General features: G+C 30.8%; 1 protein-coding gene across 1 annotated transcript in view; it reads right to left on the minus strand.

Moving 5' to 3' along the window:
* Window positions 1-1029: 1029 nt before the first annotated feature.
* The window catches only part of LOC112600192 (receptor-type tyrosine-protein phosphatase kappa), a 138685-nt gene continuing 122121 nt past the window's right edge, over window positions 1030-17593 (minus strand). Inside the window, 13 exon segments of the mRNA XM_025347362.1 lie at window positions 1030-1201; window positions 4320-4458; window positions 5094-5275; window positions 5377-5499; window positions 5730-5844; window positions 5846-5859; window positions 6332-6408; window positions 6563-6662; window positions 7235-7384; window positions 7736-7871; window positions 8645-8802; window positions 12324-12461; window positions 12550-12684. Coding sequence (XP_025203147.1) covers window positions 1121-1201; window positions 4320-4458; window positions 5094-5275; window positions 5377-5499; window positions 5730-5844; window positions 5846-5859; window positions 6332-6408; window positions 6563-6662; window positions 7235-7384; window positions 7736-7871; window positions 8645-8802; window positions 12324-12461; window positions 12550-12684 — 1548 coding nt within the window. The 3' untranslated portion in view covers window positions 1030-1120.

Genomic DNA, 17593 nt, shown 5'->3' on the forward strand with positions numbered 1-17593 from the left:
GCGACGGTTACCTAACACGCGCGGACGCGAATCACGACGGACAGCAGCTGGCGTACCCGTTGACTGCCGCCGCGGACCGGCGCAACGGCGGCCTGCCGAGCTCGGCGCCCAGCACGACGACGGCGTTCAGCTCGTCGTCGCAGCTCTCGTACACCGAAGACGACGACGCGCTGTCCGAGGCGGCCGAGTTGGCCGCGGTACCCGTTTCGCCGGTGCCGTCGTCGCAGCTGTACACCGGCGACTGTCGTCGGCGGCAGAACATCTCGTGTCGCTTGCGCCGACTGCTGTTCGAGTATGTCGACTGATCGTCGTCGACCGGCGATGGCGTGGCCGTGTTCGTCGCCGTGGACGGCGACGACAGCAGTGGTGGAGGTGGTGGCGGCGGCGGGTCGCGCTTCCGTTCGATCAGTACGTCGCCGACTATTTCACCGGTCTGAGAGTGCACTTGCAACACGTTGGCAGGCCTGCAGCGGATGGCCGGTGCCGCGATCGGTGTCCGTACCTCGGACGATGTCGTTTTCACCGTCACGGCCGCGGTCGGTCGGCGTTCCAAGTCTACGGCGTCGTCGTCGTCTTCGTCGTCATTTTCACCGCCGCCGTCGCACACGTCCACAGTGTCGGCAAACGCGACCGTCTTCTTGCCGGCCGATGCGATTGAGCAGCTGCGGTGATCGCCGCGCTGCAATAGCGGCACTACGGGCGCGGACGCTACCGGTTCCGGTTCCGGGAGCAGCACGCCGGCCGCAGTCAGACCGGAAACCACGGCCGCGTGATGTTCGGGCGTCGCGTCCACGCTGGTCTGCTGTATGGAGCTGTGCAGCAGTCGCGTGCTGTGCGTCTTCAGGTCCAGCCTTAGGTAGAACGGGTTGTAGTAGTGCAGCGGAGCCGTGTCGGGCAGAGGGTGCGTGTCTGGCCGGTCGACCGCGAACTGCTTGACCACCACGTACCGTCCCGGGTACCGTATGGGCGCAGGGGCTGCGCCGTGACCGTCGCCGGACCCGGACGCGCCCCAGCCGTCGCCCCGGGACGTCGCCGCGTCGTCGCCCGGCTGGTCTGGCGTCAGTGGTTGCGCCGCGCCCCTACCGAACTGACAGTACCACTGAGCTTCTACCTCGTAATCTCATTTCTTCTCCTTTTGGTCCTTGTTCAGATAGTGCAGCACGTAGTGCAGAACCAGGTCGTAACAGTACTTGTACTCAGTCTAATATCACAATAGCAAAGAATTAGTCCATTTATATTATACAACTACGTATAACTTATTTTAATGGGGGAAAAATGTTCATGAGAGTACAATGAGGTGTGCAATATCTTTGGAAATAATCACATCAACCTACCGTAATATTAAAAGTAAAATAATTAAAGTATAGATGCTAATAGACCGTATAGACAATTTTTTATGAATTTCTAACTACTAAATAATTAAATTTGTGGATTTCGAGATTTTGACTTATTTTGTCGAAATTCTAATTTTAAATGTTTACAAAAAAATATTGTAAATATTCATTTTCGATGAACAACTTATGAGAAATTTTCTATTACATTTTCAAACATTTTTAATAAATTATAAATAGTTTATCGTAATTTATAAACAATTTTTAAATTTAAATTGTCTATAAATAGCTCAAAAAAGTTATAAGATATACATTTAGTCAAAATTAGTTTCTAAAGTTATTTATTTTTAAATTTTAATAAAATAAATAAATACATTTTAGTTAAGCGTAAAAATTCTCATTTTTCCTTAATTTTCTTATTATCAAGAAAAATACTTGGAATTTCTTACTTTTTACCTTTCAAAGGATCAATTAAGTCCAATAATATGTTTCCAGAAATCAGCCCTAAAATTGAGAACTGAAGTATTTTTATCGTACAAAATGTGATGATAGATATAAAAAAAAATATTATTTTAAAATCACTACAATGCAGTTGTTCTGCTTAAAGTCTAAAGATGTTCAAAAAGTGTTCAAAAATATTTGTTTAAATTTGTTTTTTTTTTCAAAGTGCTATATGGATCGAACAATTAATAATATTTGGCTACGAAAGAAAAATGCATATTATAATTATTATTAAATTAATATATGAATACTTATACATTATATTATCACCATTATGACAGTCAGTTTAACACACAAATAATATACATTTTATTTTCAGTGCTCAGATTATAAATAACACATATTTGTACAATTTAAAATATTGTAAATTTGTGAAGTAAAATTGTTAACGTATATTTATAATCTACTCTTACTTGTAAGAAACATTATATGGAATAATGTTGGAAAAAAGTTCTACGTAATATTATTCAGTTATTAAGGGGATTGAAACCGGTGATTTTCTGTTTTTGTTTAATAATACGCGCAACATAAGATTATATACGTATTTTATTTTCAACGTACCAATTGATATGAATTCTGAAACAGATTTGAATTTGGCATCAAGTCTTCTTGAGAATGACTATCCCACATTTTTTTAATATAAAGTTTTTAATGTTTTGGTGCATAAAATCAAAAATGTAAAAAATTTGATCTTAAATAGACTTGACGTCAAATTATGCAAAATTTATTTTCAAAATTTTATCGCTTCATTATATCAATCGGTGCGTTGGAAATAGAACACGTCTATAATCCTATGTTAGGCGTATATTAGACAAAAACAGAAAATCATCACTTCAAATCCTTTCAATATTGCATGCCTATATTTAAACAAATTATTTTTAGCTACAATTTTACTCAGGAACAAGGAATGTTCTGCGAAAAAAATGGACTAAATTGAATGATCATTCTCTCGATATTACTACGTTTGAATACTAAAAATGTTATGAAGAGAATATCTTGCCAAGAAAGTCAAATTACTATTTCATTGTAAAACGCTCCTATGAAATATAGAATAACCAAAATGACGGCAATCGTATATAGTCTTTTCGGATATTTGTAATTTGTTAGAAACGAACGGTCTGATGAATAACCGTCAGTCATAAAAAACGAGAATATTATTTCTTATTCTGAAACATGTACACGCACAATACGTTAAAGCAAAAGTATGAAACTACGCATGATATACTATAAATAACTATTTATACAGACGAGGCAGATTTTGAATTAACTTTAGCGGCTATACGTTTAAAATGCAGTGAAATGTTATTTTTAGAATTCTGAGTAGAGTGATGAATGACGTATTGGTTATACATTGATATGTATTTATTTTTAATTTTGTGTTTTTCATAATTTTTTGAAGCTCTAAAAATAATTCAATTTTCAACTTCGAGGGTAGTTTCTGGTAGAAAATTGTATTTAATTTATACTTTGGGGTATAAAATTTAAAAAAAATTCTTGCGTTTATCTCATTAAATTTTAAAAATATGTTGGCTTTTTTTAAGTTATTTAAAGACATTAAGAATATTTTCCTAAATTAATTTTGTATTTTTTATTTTTTAGTTATGTGATAAAATATTTTTCTTTTATGTAAGATGGATCTAAAATTTAATATTACAATATTCTTACAGAAATCTAAAAAATTCAATAATAAAATTTGTAATTTTTTTTACAAACATTTTAAGCTTTAAATTTTTCGAAATAGGGTATTTAAATTTTTAGTTATAACTAAAAATATATTATTTGTAGGAACTTGAATCCATTCGTTATACGTATATTATTATAAATAATATTATCCACAATATAATTAAAAAAATATATTTATATTAATATTTAACTATTTATACGTAAACCTATATTTACATTATTTTGCGATACCTTGTTATTTATATTATCGGGGTAATAATTCAATAGTAAGTATATTTTTATAAACTATAAGTCTTATATAGTTTATTTAAGTTTATACATGGAATTTGGTTTAAGCTTAACTCAGTTCAACCTTAGATACTGATAGGAAAATAAATTTCCAATAGCAATATAAATATTTAACAAAGTGTTTTTAGAAAGTTAGGTTGGTTAGACCGTCTTCACTGAGAATTTTGTTTTTTGTATATATTCAATGACTTGGATCTTTTACTTATTGAATTCAAATGTAACACAACTGTCACAACTGTACTTTATAGTGACCTGCTCAATGACGAAGTACACTTGACACCTACTATACAGTAGGGAGACTTTCCTGATTTTATTATTTGTTAAATATACATATAATTAATATATTTCAGTATTCATGGTAATCGTCTTCGAATACTGAGTAATTATTACTGTAGTAATCACCCTCAGAATAACATAGTAGATTAAATTTAATATTTGTTGAACATATAACGTGTGTTAGCACATTTGAAATTTGAATATGGGTCGGAAGGAGGGGGTGTATCTTCGGTCGCTCACCATATTCTCTATGAGTTGTGGTCGGTGACGCCTGACGGTCTTTACGGCTTGAAAGACGTCTACTTCGCCGTGTTGGATAACTTGTTCGATACATGCATTTGCAGCGCAGTAAACACCGCACCTGCCCCTGCCATCACTGAAATAATTCATACAAAGGTTACAATGTAAAATAATTTATTCGTTATTATATTATAGGGCAGGGTGATCGGATACTTTTATCATTTTTTTTTTTTTTTTGGTGTTTAATCGTTAAAATGTTCAATTTTATGTTATTTTGATGAGTAAAAGATAATATAATTAGTCGAAAAAATGAAGACATTTCATTAGCTATCATTTATTTTGTATTATATTAAAACAATTTTGTTTCACAAACTCATATCAGTTATCGCTAATATACGTTGAATTTTTTTTTTGTGATTCTTTAGTTATAAAAGTGTAGTTTATGGTACAATATATTGAAAAGATTCAGCAAATATTCAACATAAAGTGTATGTATTTATTTAAATAATAAAGAAAATGTATATTTTTTTTAGTATTGGTAAAACTACTCGTATATGGGAATTAAGGATTTTATATTTTGGCTAAAGTTTACTCGAAAATAAATATATTCATATCCGTAGGAAATTTGAATTTTATAAGACCACCCTTGAGTACAGGTAGACGGTCAAAGGGTCGATAGGGATGATTCCTGTGATTCCCTTTATTTATTTATTTTATTTTATTATTTTTATCATTGTAAACGCATTGTATTAAAATATCTTAATAACTTCACTTGATACGACCACAACGGGTCCAGTCAACTCTGATCGCCACCTCTCGACCATGTTCATGAGTTCAACCAGAGAGTTGGTAGAAGTGGGTACCCGGTGGCCCAGCGGCCAGCAAGTGAGCTGAAACAGTTGGACTGTTCTTGGCGGCGCTTTCACGCCGGCCATGAGTTCGGTGAGTGATACGATCTATAAACATATACATAATAAAATATTATATAATATTATAATGTACTCTGACGATAGTCATTATAGGTAATAGGAAAAGCGTGAAGATGACACCTACGCACCTTTTTGTTTATCCTAAACAGCCATGTCTTTATGTTCGCGTAGTGATTATGAGATATATGATCGATGGTGAACACCGGACCGTATTTTGGAATGTTCACCCGGCCAAACGGAGGGTGATTGTTCTATAAACACAAAACGTATTAACAAAATCACAATATATTGTTATAATGCTGGGGTGGAAAATTTTTGACTGATGTGCCATAAATCGCGAAGTTTTTGTCTTTGCTCTTGTTTTTATGCGCCAACTGAGCATTTTCATAGCCGTTGTAACTGTTTTTGCGTGCCACACATAATATTTGTTATTTTCATTGTAATGTATAATAAGTGTATATATGGAAACCAATGACTTTACAGAGTCTCTAGGCGGCAAGCAGAGGACGACAACGGCCGAACACTCATAATCGTACACGAGCGACCAAAAGGCACCCGGCGTGTGTTTGATGGGCCATTCCGTGACAATGTATCTCTGGTTTAGTGTAGCCCTGCGGCATGAAACAACAAACGACAACATTTTAAGTGTATGAGTACAGTAAAAAAAAAAAAAAAAATTGTTTGAGGTATATAAATATATATAATAAATAATACAGTGGTTATCAACCATCAGCCAGCATTGACTCACGAATCCCTAGCCAAAACTTAAATTAGATAGGGGACTTCCTTTTTCATATAATATGTTTGTGTAAGTTTCCCACTTTTTGCGCATGTATATGTTTCAAATTTCGATTGTGTACCGGTGAAAAAATTGTTCACTCATATGTGTTGTCAGCGTCAAGAACGAGTGTTTGCGGCTTAACTGTCAGATCAAGTACAATCATAGGCACCACGTTACATTAACCCGTGGACGATATATTGGGAACTAATTAATATCTGACTTTACGAAGTGCGAGTAGTAAACGTAGTAAATATACATAGATTTGTATAAAAACAGATATTAATAGTGTTATAGGTACTTACGTCAACGAAAACTGCGTTTATGTAGTCGGTAAATGTGTTGCCTTGGAACGAAGTCAAATACGGTCGGAAGTTGTCAGCTAAAAGAAAAAAATTGACGTAAGCCACAAAATACGTACGTTTTTATAAAAATGTGTTATATTTTCTAATTTATGTGAGTCAGCGTGCATAACTTTGAAGCTGTGGAATACATACAATACAGAGGTACGATATATTTTATTATATTATACTAACGCGGAACGATCAACACGTCTCTGTTCTTTTCTCGGTTGTCGCCCCGATGACCACCAGCGCAATCGCCAATCGTAAAACGTGGAGTCATCTTACAGATTTGCTGAAAACATATGTAAAAATTATAATATTATGCATTATATTTTTTACTTAAATTTTAGTTGAATTAGTTTGAAAAATATGTTTGTTAGTATAATGCTAGTTTAAGCATTTTGTGGATGAAACTTATAGTTCGGATCTTTGATGAGTCTACAAGTTCAAAAAAGATATTAAAAAATTGATAATTATAAAGTACATAATATTTATAATTGCATTTCTAATTATTTCCATTGTTTCATTGATTTTGATTCAATACAGCGTGACTGATACATTTTAACCTTTATGAATATTGTTTTATTGATCGTAAAAGATAATATTAAATTATATTTCATTTGAAAATGTCTATAGATTAAGAAGCTGATACCTAATTAAATTAAAAATTTTTCTCACTTATAAAATGTTTTCAAGTTTAATATGAAGACCACTACTAACGACGTGCCATTGACACATTATACACTTTCGGCAAGTATAGACTATACTTAATTTATTAATTTTTGTATTAATTTTTCTATTTTGGTTTGTATTTTGATAACATCTTAGTAATAAAGGACAAAAAAATACTCATATTATATATACCTGGTACTCTCTTTGGTATTCGTTGAGCTTGGTCTCGATGTCCTTCATGGACTTTTGTTTTAGTTTTTGTGAAAGTTCTTTCACGGGAAACCATGAAAATCCGCAAAGTACAAACTCCTCCAACGTATCGTATATGAATTTATATTGGTTCTGGTTTTCGGATAAACATGAGTATTAACAAATAACAATAATATATAAGTTTTTATTTATACCAGATAAGTACATATATAAATAAAGAAAAGCTACACGTCGTCTTGCGGGAGCTTTATTGAAAAACCACTGAGACGTAAACCACGATTCACTTCAAAGATAGTGCTTTTGACGATATTTCAATGTGCTATGAGATATAATATTTTGTACTAAGTTTTTAAAGAAATGTCATTTGTTGTAGTAATATAGTGCTATAATTTAAACGAACGCCCGCTAAGAAAATGGTAAATCGTCGTGAAAATGTGTTACGCGCAGAAACAATGACTATGTATACGTATGTACTACGATTACCAGTGTCTCAACCATTCCTTTTCTGGACTGCCTGAGCGTTTTCAAATAACCGAACACATCATAACAGTCTTCTTCTTCGGCGAGTTCTAGATTTGCGTCGATTGAGAGATAAACACCGGAACGACCGCCGCCGTCGCTATAAAAATAAAAGATCACCCGTACAGTTATTAGGAAATGTCGTGTACAATAAAAAATAATTATTATAAATGATTGGTGGTGATATGATTTTACGTTAGTAAGTGACAATGGTATAATGACCTAAAGTAAAAAATATTTTTATCGCTTCGCTTGAAATGATACATTTTTTTAAAGCAATCTAAGCCTTTATTATACAAATCAAATATAAGAATAGTTCGTGCTCTTTAAGAATATCGTTTTCAGATATTTCTCTAAATAGGTGATTTTTATAAAAATTAATCATAAAAATCGTATTTACAAGACCAATTTGAATTATCTGATGCTAAAATATGTTCTTTGAAATGTTCACATATTGTTATACACGTGAGACTATAAGCATTAAATAAAAAATAACTTTTAAAGTTGGTAAAAACTAATGTCAGCTATACCTTATTGTAATTATTGAAGTTATGGATTTTAAACTTTGATTTGACCGTTGGTTTTCAGAATATAGTATTTGATTACCACTTGTTATTTATTAAGTATATGGCGCGTCATCTAATTACTGAAAATCGAAAATAATCGTTAACTTAACTTCATTGAAAATTCTTACACAGAATTTTAATGTATTATAATATTCTCATATTATTATTAATTTAGTGAGTAAACGCAAAAAAATTAAAGGAGTGAGTATATCCCATTAAACTATCACCACATACTATCTTACAGTACCTACATAATATATTATACACGCGATCCATTGTATAGGCGTTGAACAATGCGAATACTCACTTGCAATGGACTACGATCGGATTGTCGTGTTGCAGCCGGGAACCAACGACGGCTCTCATTCTTCGCCTGAACTCTAATATTGCGTTTGAGAACGGACAGGTGTGGCATGGCCATTCAGTGTAATGGAATTGGAGTAGAGTTCGGGTTTCTTCTTCATTCTGAGAACATGAAAATATAAATTTTTTATTACTATGAAACAAACTAATATAGATTAGATATTTTGCTATTTTATTTTTCACCTGGGACTTAATATAAAGATAATTGATCATCGAATAATTATATACATACATGTCATTAATTGTGTATGACCCGACTTCACACAGGAAAAAGTTAACAAACAAACGGCATTATAATATTGTTGAATGCATGTTTTAATATGTGCTTCAGTTCACAAGAAAATTGTTTTTTGTTTTTTTACATTTTTGTAATCTTTATTTAAAATTAATTGAAAAAAATGTAAGTTATTACAATATTGATAATTGATTAAGCTGTATTACCCGAATTTGTCAGTGAAAAGTATTTAAGTATTTAGTATTCTATTTACTAATTTTTAATTTTATTTTACAGGCATCACTGGTGTATTCTTGTTTTATTGCTCAATATTCCGCGGAAAGGAGTCTGGTCCATAAAACCATGCTTATAACCTGCTTTGTAGTGTACTAATTAAATTGAAAAAACGCCGTTCGAGTCAGTTCGGTAGTTTCCAAGATTTTATCCCGGACATAAAAAAAAGCACTTTCTTTTATATATTATATAAAGATTATATTGTATTACTATTACTATAATTACCTATAATGTTACGCTTTTGTAAACAATAGTTTATCAAATTGAATCCTGTGTTTGGTGAAAATCGTGTACACATATAATTCATATTTTCAAGACATTATAATATTGTGAACTTTGTAAACATTCAACAAATTAGTCGGAGTATTTAAATATTTCTTGAGTACACAGAAATTTAAAGTTATATTATTAGTTATTTTATTATGTATTTATTTAGGTTACACAAAAATTGAGTGTTGGTGAAATATAGACATATTGGGTTCTAATTTAGAACCAATTAATAATAATTAATAATTTATTTTAGCTTTTTCATAATTTTTTTTTTCAAATAGAACCGTGTAAAGAGTACCTACTCGTGTTTACGAATATAAAAACAATATTAATAACTAAAGGATCTTTAGAACTTACAGAAGTCAAACACTAACTATATTAGAATATCGGCAGTTCAATAACAAAATAATAGAAATAAATAAATAACCGATATATATATATAGCCGGATTATGCATTAATAACGAATAGCTGATTACTGAAATCATGTAAGAAAATTCACAATATTTACCAAAAATATGAATTAATAATTTAATGTAACTTTTTATTCCTATAATAGACAGATGCAGTACCTATAATGTTTAAACAGTGAACGCGTACTTAAAATATGTGGAACCAATAATGACAAAGAAAACCAATGCTTTGTTTTATTAAATATATATCTAAATAAATATAATATATTTATATAAGTATATTAAAACTAAAGAGTTTGTATGTTTGAACACGCTAATATTGGAAACTACTGGACCGATTTCAATAAACATTATATCAATAGATTTTTTATGACTAGAACGGTGTTTTAGGTTCTTTTGAAACCTTTTTGGAGAATGACGCATATATGAATTTAGTTCACAAGAATAAGTTTTTGTTTATATTTAGGATTATCATTGTTTACAAAAAATAGTATAGAGAGCTGAACCGATATGCGAATTGCCCATCTCGGCCGACTTTGGGTCACAAAAAAAAAAAGATACCAATGTCGATTTGTCCGTAAATTGAGATACACAAAAACCGAATACGTCAGTATAGTACCATAGTTAATGATTTTTTATTTTTTTCCTGGATGAAGTTGAGTGATATAGCTAGTAATATAATAAAATATAGTAGAAAACAATATATATTAGATTCTGAGTGGCGCGATGAATGTATTGATTTTACAATGATGTGCATTACTTTTTATTTTTGTCCGAATAAGATATATTTTCCAGTAGAAAAAAATGCTCTGATAATCAACTTTGAGGATTGTTTCTGGTAGAAAATTGAATCTAATTTATATTTTGGTCAAAAATAGAAGACACATCTTAATATTTTTTATATAATCTGGGGAAAAAATATTAACCAAAGCAGTAAATATTTTTTTAAATTTTAATATTATCATTAAAATTATTATATATTGACCATAAACTATAAATCTACTATGTTATTTTCATGTTTAAAATTGTTTTTCATCGTATGCAATGGTTTATTATTGGTTTTTTACTTAACACGTACATTAAGTGACTTACTCAATAACAAGTACACTCGATACCTAACATTTGTACTCGCAGAATGGTTACTTATCGATGTCTTTTTTTTAATTAACTTTCTTATTATTTCATCACGTCGAGTTAATTTTACAGCAGATAACATAAATTACCGAAACACGTCACGTAGATACGCGCATTAAGCGAGTCTTACTAAACGCTCAAACGTCTAAATGCTTGTGTTATTTATTATTATTTAAAGTAAGATACTTTAAACTAATGATAGAAACGCGTCATCGTCATGTACTACACACATAATTTCTGACTTATTCATATGGCAGCTTTCGAATTTTATAATAACGCACGCGCATAATATAGTTTATGTTTGTAGATAAAGGGTAACCTATATATTTTATAGGGCGCACCAAATAACGGCGCGTTGGTATTAGTAGGTAATAATAGTATATAATATTATGTTAACTTAACTGAAAAGTCATAATTTTATATTGAGCGATTCATCTAGCTCCTCACTCAAATTATTATTTTTTTAATGATGAATATATTAAAACTCTGATTTTTTGATGTTTCAAAGATATTTAAATATGAGTATTATATTTTCAAATTATTGAAATTTTTTGCCGCGTGGCGATATGAACTTTTATTTTTCAAGCGATAACTTCTTTTTACTGTAAATTATTTGATAGATACACTAATTTTTTTTAAATATTGATTTATATAATTCAAAATACATTTAAAATGTTTATACTAATAGGATAATTTATAGTCTTTAAAATTGATTAAAATAATAAAATAGAAGTATTATTAGATCTAGTATTTATTATACTAGAATTATTAAAAAAATTGTAAACACTAATGGATTAATTACTACACGTTTCAAATCAACATTACCTCAATATCCTTCAAAGCCATTATTATGGATCTACTATCCTAATTATACAAAATTAAAAAAAACCCAAAAACTATTTGTTCGAATCTTAATTTTGACTTGTAAATACTTTCAAAAAAAAAAAAAAAAAAAAAAGAGAGAGACTGTTAAATAATGTACAGTAAAAAAAAAGAAGAGGGGTTCTCGATTAAAAAATAGAATTTTGTAACTCTACATGATACGCGTTAAGTAGAACAGAAAAGAACTCAAGAATTTAAAAATACAGTCTTTTAGTTTATTTTTGAATTTAAAAATTTAAATTTTGAATAACCGAATTATTGAAGAAAAAAGAAGTGAGTATGTTTGATGAATCTTGTATATTGTCAACGAGTTAGCAAACGAGTAGGACCGAAAATTAAATTAAAATCACGTATGTGTTTAATATTAATATTATAATATTGTTATAGTCTACACATTTATCGGGTTATATACACTCACCGTGCCTTGTTTTTTAACGACTTGTATGGTCCTGATGTGAAAATTTGCTAATTCTTCTTCGTGTAACACTGATATATTGAGATCGCCATAGTTTTCACTGTTTACCTTGGCCGACGGCCAGTACTGTATGCACATAACCTAGGGGGAAGAATAAACGAGTAAGACTTCCGAAGAGTAAATAACGGAAGCCGTTGTCGGACGGATTATGTACACAAATATTTCAAACCTTGATAAAGTCAAATGTCTTGGTCAACATGACAATGCAACACGCATTTTCTTGCCATATCATGCGCCAAAAATCGTTGACCGTGTTCTCAGTGGGCCCCTGCGTGACGATGTAAGCATTTGGTTTTAACAGGCTCTGAAATCGATACAACAAAAGATAGTTTAGTGTGATAATTAATTAAAAATTAATAATTTTTGTCAATGTAATATAATATTATGATTTATGACTACTATGACTACTCTTAAACTATAATATGGATGTCAAATCTATCAAAAAAACTTCACTAGAACAACACACACAAATTAGGGTCACTGACTTATTTAAATTAATTAACATAATATGTAGGTATATAATATTGTTTATATAAAGTCAATGTAGTATTATTATATACACTTAGTACTATTTGTACTATATTGTATTAGGTAGGTATATGGTTTTTTCGTATTATATTACACGTTGAATAATAAAACGTGAACACTGGTTATTCATTATATTTAAAAAAATCGGATTTTGTGAATTTATAAGCCTTGCGTATTACACACTTATTATTTCAAAACTTTAAACTTGAATTTTCCAATATTAAAAATGACAGTCAACAGATAAAATGACTAGAATTTCACTGTTTTTTGATATATATACTATATAGATAAATAGAACAAAGCAAAGTTATGATAAAAATGAATCATTAAACAATAGGTTGATACATAAAAAATAATAATAATTAATAGGTATGTTATAATAGTTAATATGTTACATTTAACATTCAACTTTTAAATCATGGCGAAATTCGGTCATTACTTACAAATTATAATTATATATAGACTTAGTATAGAAAATAAATGAACGAACAATTACTTTTTTTATTGAAATTCAGTGAATGTATTTTATATTATACAAGTTCACATTTATTGCATAATTAAGAATTGAATTATTTTAAATACACGTTTAACTTAAAAAAGTGGGCATGATAATAAGCTAATCATGATTAAACATGATTATTGTTAGCCGTTAGGGATATAATCAAAATTGAAAATTTGCATTGTTGATTTGATAGGCTGATTACTCAAGTTATTTTTACTTGGTTGTAGGTATAATGTTCTTCATAAATAACAGAAAGAATTAATAAAATGTGCGCGAAAAGATGAAAAATTAAAGTTTATATAAGATAGAACCCCGAGGGAATCTATAAATCCATTAACCAACTTTTGAAGGAAGTTTAAATTTATTTCATCTATTAGCCGATGATAATAAGTTAAACCTATTCAATAAAATGAGGTGGTAATCGTGTAGTGCTACACGCGTATACATTTTTAAAATGAAGGAAACAAAACTTAAAAATATAGTTCAATCAGTCTTTTGCCACACACAAAGTACAAGAATTTTATACAACCGTAAAACAAAGATAAAATAAAAAACAATTATAGATAATTAAAATAAAATTATAGACCAGTATTTTAAGTATACTACGCCTTTATACCTATAATATATTATCTATACACAAAAACTTGAAAAAAATGTCTCAACTGCGGAAAAGAGTATTAATACATTAAACATATTATTTCTGTACAAAGGTATTCTCAATTTTATTATAAAACCGATGAGTGAATAGGTTCATTTAGGTTCATGGTCTTATTATATACTTTTATGCTAGGATTTGGAATTAAATTGATGGTTTATCACATCTCTGAAAATGATTACTGTACCTACATAACGTGCATTAGAAACTAGGAGATGTTTAAATGAAAGTAAATTTTTTACTTTTTAGCAAATTTGAATTATTTTTACATATATTTTTTAATGCGATTAAATTTACAAATACCTACTATATAAAATAAAATAAAAAGTATTTGAAAATTAGTACTTATTTTATTTTAAATTCAAATACTCGGAGAAAGAATTTTAATCATTGCGTCCAAGTACTTTGTTAAAATTATTTAAAATACGTATTCGAATACTTTTTGAAATTTGAATACTTTTATTTCTGGAGATTCGAATTCCTCACAACACTAAATAGGTAACATATAATTTAATAAACATACTAACGGAGATGATATTTTATAGTACTCGTACTATAAGAATGGCGTGTACCGTGTACCTACGAACTATACAATAAATGTATACACAATACAAGTCTATTATTATTGCACAACAGTTTTTCGTTGTCATCGATAATGGACAATATTACATATTATATATTATAATACATAAGTAATGCAATGGGGACGGATATGGCGATTGGGGCGTATGATATAGACATAGGTTTATTGTGATATTATCGTGACCATAGATATAATATAATAATATTGTAGTGTTATAACGCAGTCAAAGTGTCCCAAACAAGGTTAAAACAAAGTTAGGAAAACACTTTAGTATAATCACATTGGCCGGACTTGAGTATTGTTCTAAAGTAATATATATTTATGTTTAATATATATTATGCACGTATACAAACTAAACATTACAGGGTGGTTCACTAAGCACCCGCTTTTTTCTTTTAATAACGAATTAATTTAATTTCTAATTTTTGGAATTTAAAGACTAAGTTTTTCAAATTGTTGACATATTTTATATTATTTAAAGAGTGTCCAGTATAGATACAAACTAGCTTTGTATTTCAAATGAGAATCTCTTTTTATACCAAGAACGAGTAATTTTTAAGTTATTTAATTGTTTAAAGTTACTAACAATAATCGTCCATAAAAATAGTATAATAAATAGGTATTTGTAATTTTTACGAATTATAAAAGATATCGATTGATAATATTAACTACCAAAATTTTCAAATCACCATAAATCTCTACCATAAATTATATTTTCTAAATCTATTATTCTTGGATACACTAAGATAAATATCTCAAACAACTCAAAAACTGTTCGTTAATTTTTCATTTTGATTTCACTAAGTGTTCTAAATCAGTCAAACGATATACCGCAGACAAGAGGATCTCGTCAGAAAAACGGGAGTTCGTACATTCATAGGACATTCCTTCATTCAGCAGTACAAAAAATATCGAGTATTTGAAAATAAGGCCTTTATTCAAAAGTTCCAGACACACAATTCTGATCAACTGCATTATTGACGGGAAAAGGGGATCAGCAGCCAGCTTGGGTGAATCATCCTGTATAGTTTATTATGCATGTAGGCTTACAGGTTACACTACGGCATAGTAAACAGTACGATACATTTGAAAATGGCCTGGCGGCAATAACAGCATCATCAGCGATGGACCATATTCAACCATTGTGCGCATCGGCGAACGAGCGAACGAACGACCGACGGATACGACCGCGAGACGATTACCTATACACACCGCGGTGTTAGCATAACAAGGACAGGTTTCCGCGCGATATAGTACTACGCGCGCATATTATATTATATTATATTATATTATTACTTCACTGTTTATACGGGTGGTAATGAATCAAAGTGTTGTTGACACGTTCGGATTTCCAATATATATGCATTTGGGATACACAATCGAAATTTGTTGTAATATAACTATTTATATTATGATGATGATGATGATGATGATGATGATAATAATATTATCGGTACACGGCGCTCCGGCGACGTGTCGCGCAACGTAATGTCATATACGTATGTAGTATTTATGCGATATCCGAACGATTTGTTTTGTTTTTACGGCAAAAACGGTTTATTAACTCCGAACGCGAATTTTTCCATGCGAGTCACGGACACGTCGTATTCGAACACGGCACGAAGCGAACTGTATAATGTACGAGCTACATATGTGTATATTATTATCTCTAAACACTACCGAGTAAAATTGTGTAAATGTTCTCTAATCATCGACACCCATTATATTGTTATTGTATTGCACACGACGCGCTTGTGTAAATAGCGATTTTTACGAAAACGTGTTCTTTAATAATATATTACTACCTGTACGTATATTATATCTATGTAGACAGTACTCGCGTTTTAAATTTCGGATAAAAAAAATATAAACAGTCACTGTGCCAATATTTGTGATTAAACGTAAGGCGATACAGTCACGCGTAAAGTGGTTAGACCTAATGGTCGCTATTAATAGTCTCAGGGGTGTTACATATTGATTAGGGTGGAATTATTTTCTTCTTCTTCTTCTTCTTCAAAAAAAAGAGGCACATAAATTAATAAGGGTTGATACTTTCCATTTCACTCAACACGAATTTTTGGACTAGAAATTTACGTCTATTTTCCTCTAAATAAAAAAAATCATATATCATTATATTTTTCGTTTAAAACCTAGAATTTATTTGATTAGAAATAATTATTCGATTGCGTACGAAATATCATAAAAAAACTTTGCACTGTAAAATACTATTCATTTAAACGAAAAAAAAACAAAATTAGAATTTGATGATTCGTTAACTTAATCATTGTTTATTAGCATTCTATAAACTTTTATTGCTTTATAGAAACTGCTCTAGAATTTTTTAAATAAGTTTCGGTAAATTACTGGTATAAAAGAATTCAATATTTATGGATAAAGAATAAAAAGTATTCTTGAAACGTTTTAGAGTAAGATGCTTGCTTCAATTAATAAATAAAATATTTGCATTTTTAAGACATAGAGTGAGTGTAAAAAAAACTAAAAACTAGTGATTATCTTTATTCCGTTGTACAAATAAAAAATATAAATCAATGGCTCCCATTAATACTCAGTGTACAACAGTTTTTAGTTTCAAAAACGATCACAAGTAATATTTCTGAGAACGAACTATAAATGAACTAATAAAAAGTTCTGTTAAGAGCAAAACTGATGAAAAAATGTACACAGAGTCAAATAAAATATTATTAAACGAATATTAAGTACTATTAAAACCAAACTATAATAATTTAAATCAAGGTGACGTTAATTTATCGCAAAATTGAATTTATGCAACGGGAAAAAACTACTTCCTGAAACTTTACCTGTGAAATTAAAATATTCACAGACCGTCCTAAGTGTGGTGTATAACTATGGCAAGGAAAACGTAAGCGTATAATATGTGCGCAAGCGAGTGGTAAAAACGTGCGCTAACAAGTCATAATTTTGGT

This window comes from Melanaphis sacchari, unplaced genomic scaffold, assembly GCF_002803265.2.
Source record: "Melanaphis sacchari strain LSU unplaced genomic scaffold, SCAv2.0 Contig61_pilon_pilon, whole genome shotgun sequence".
NCBI classification, from domain to species: Eukaryota; Metazoa; Arthropoda; class Insecta; order Hemiptera; family Aphididae; genus Melanaphis; species Melanaphis sacchari.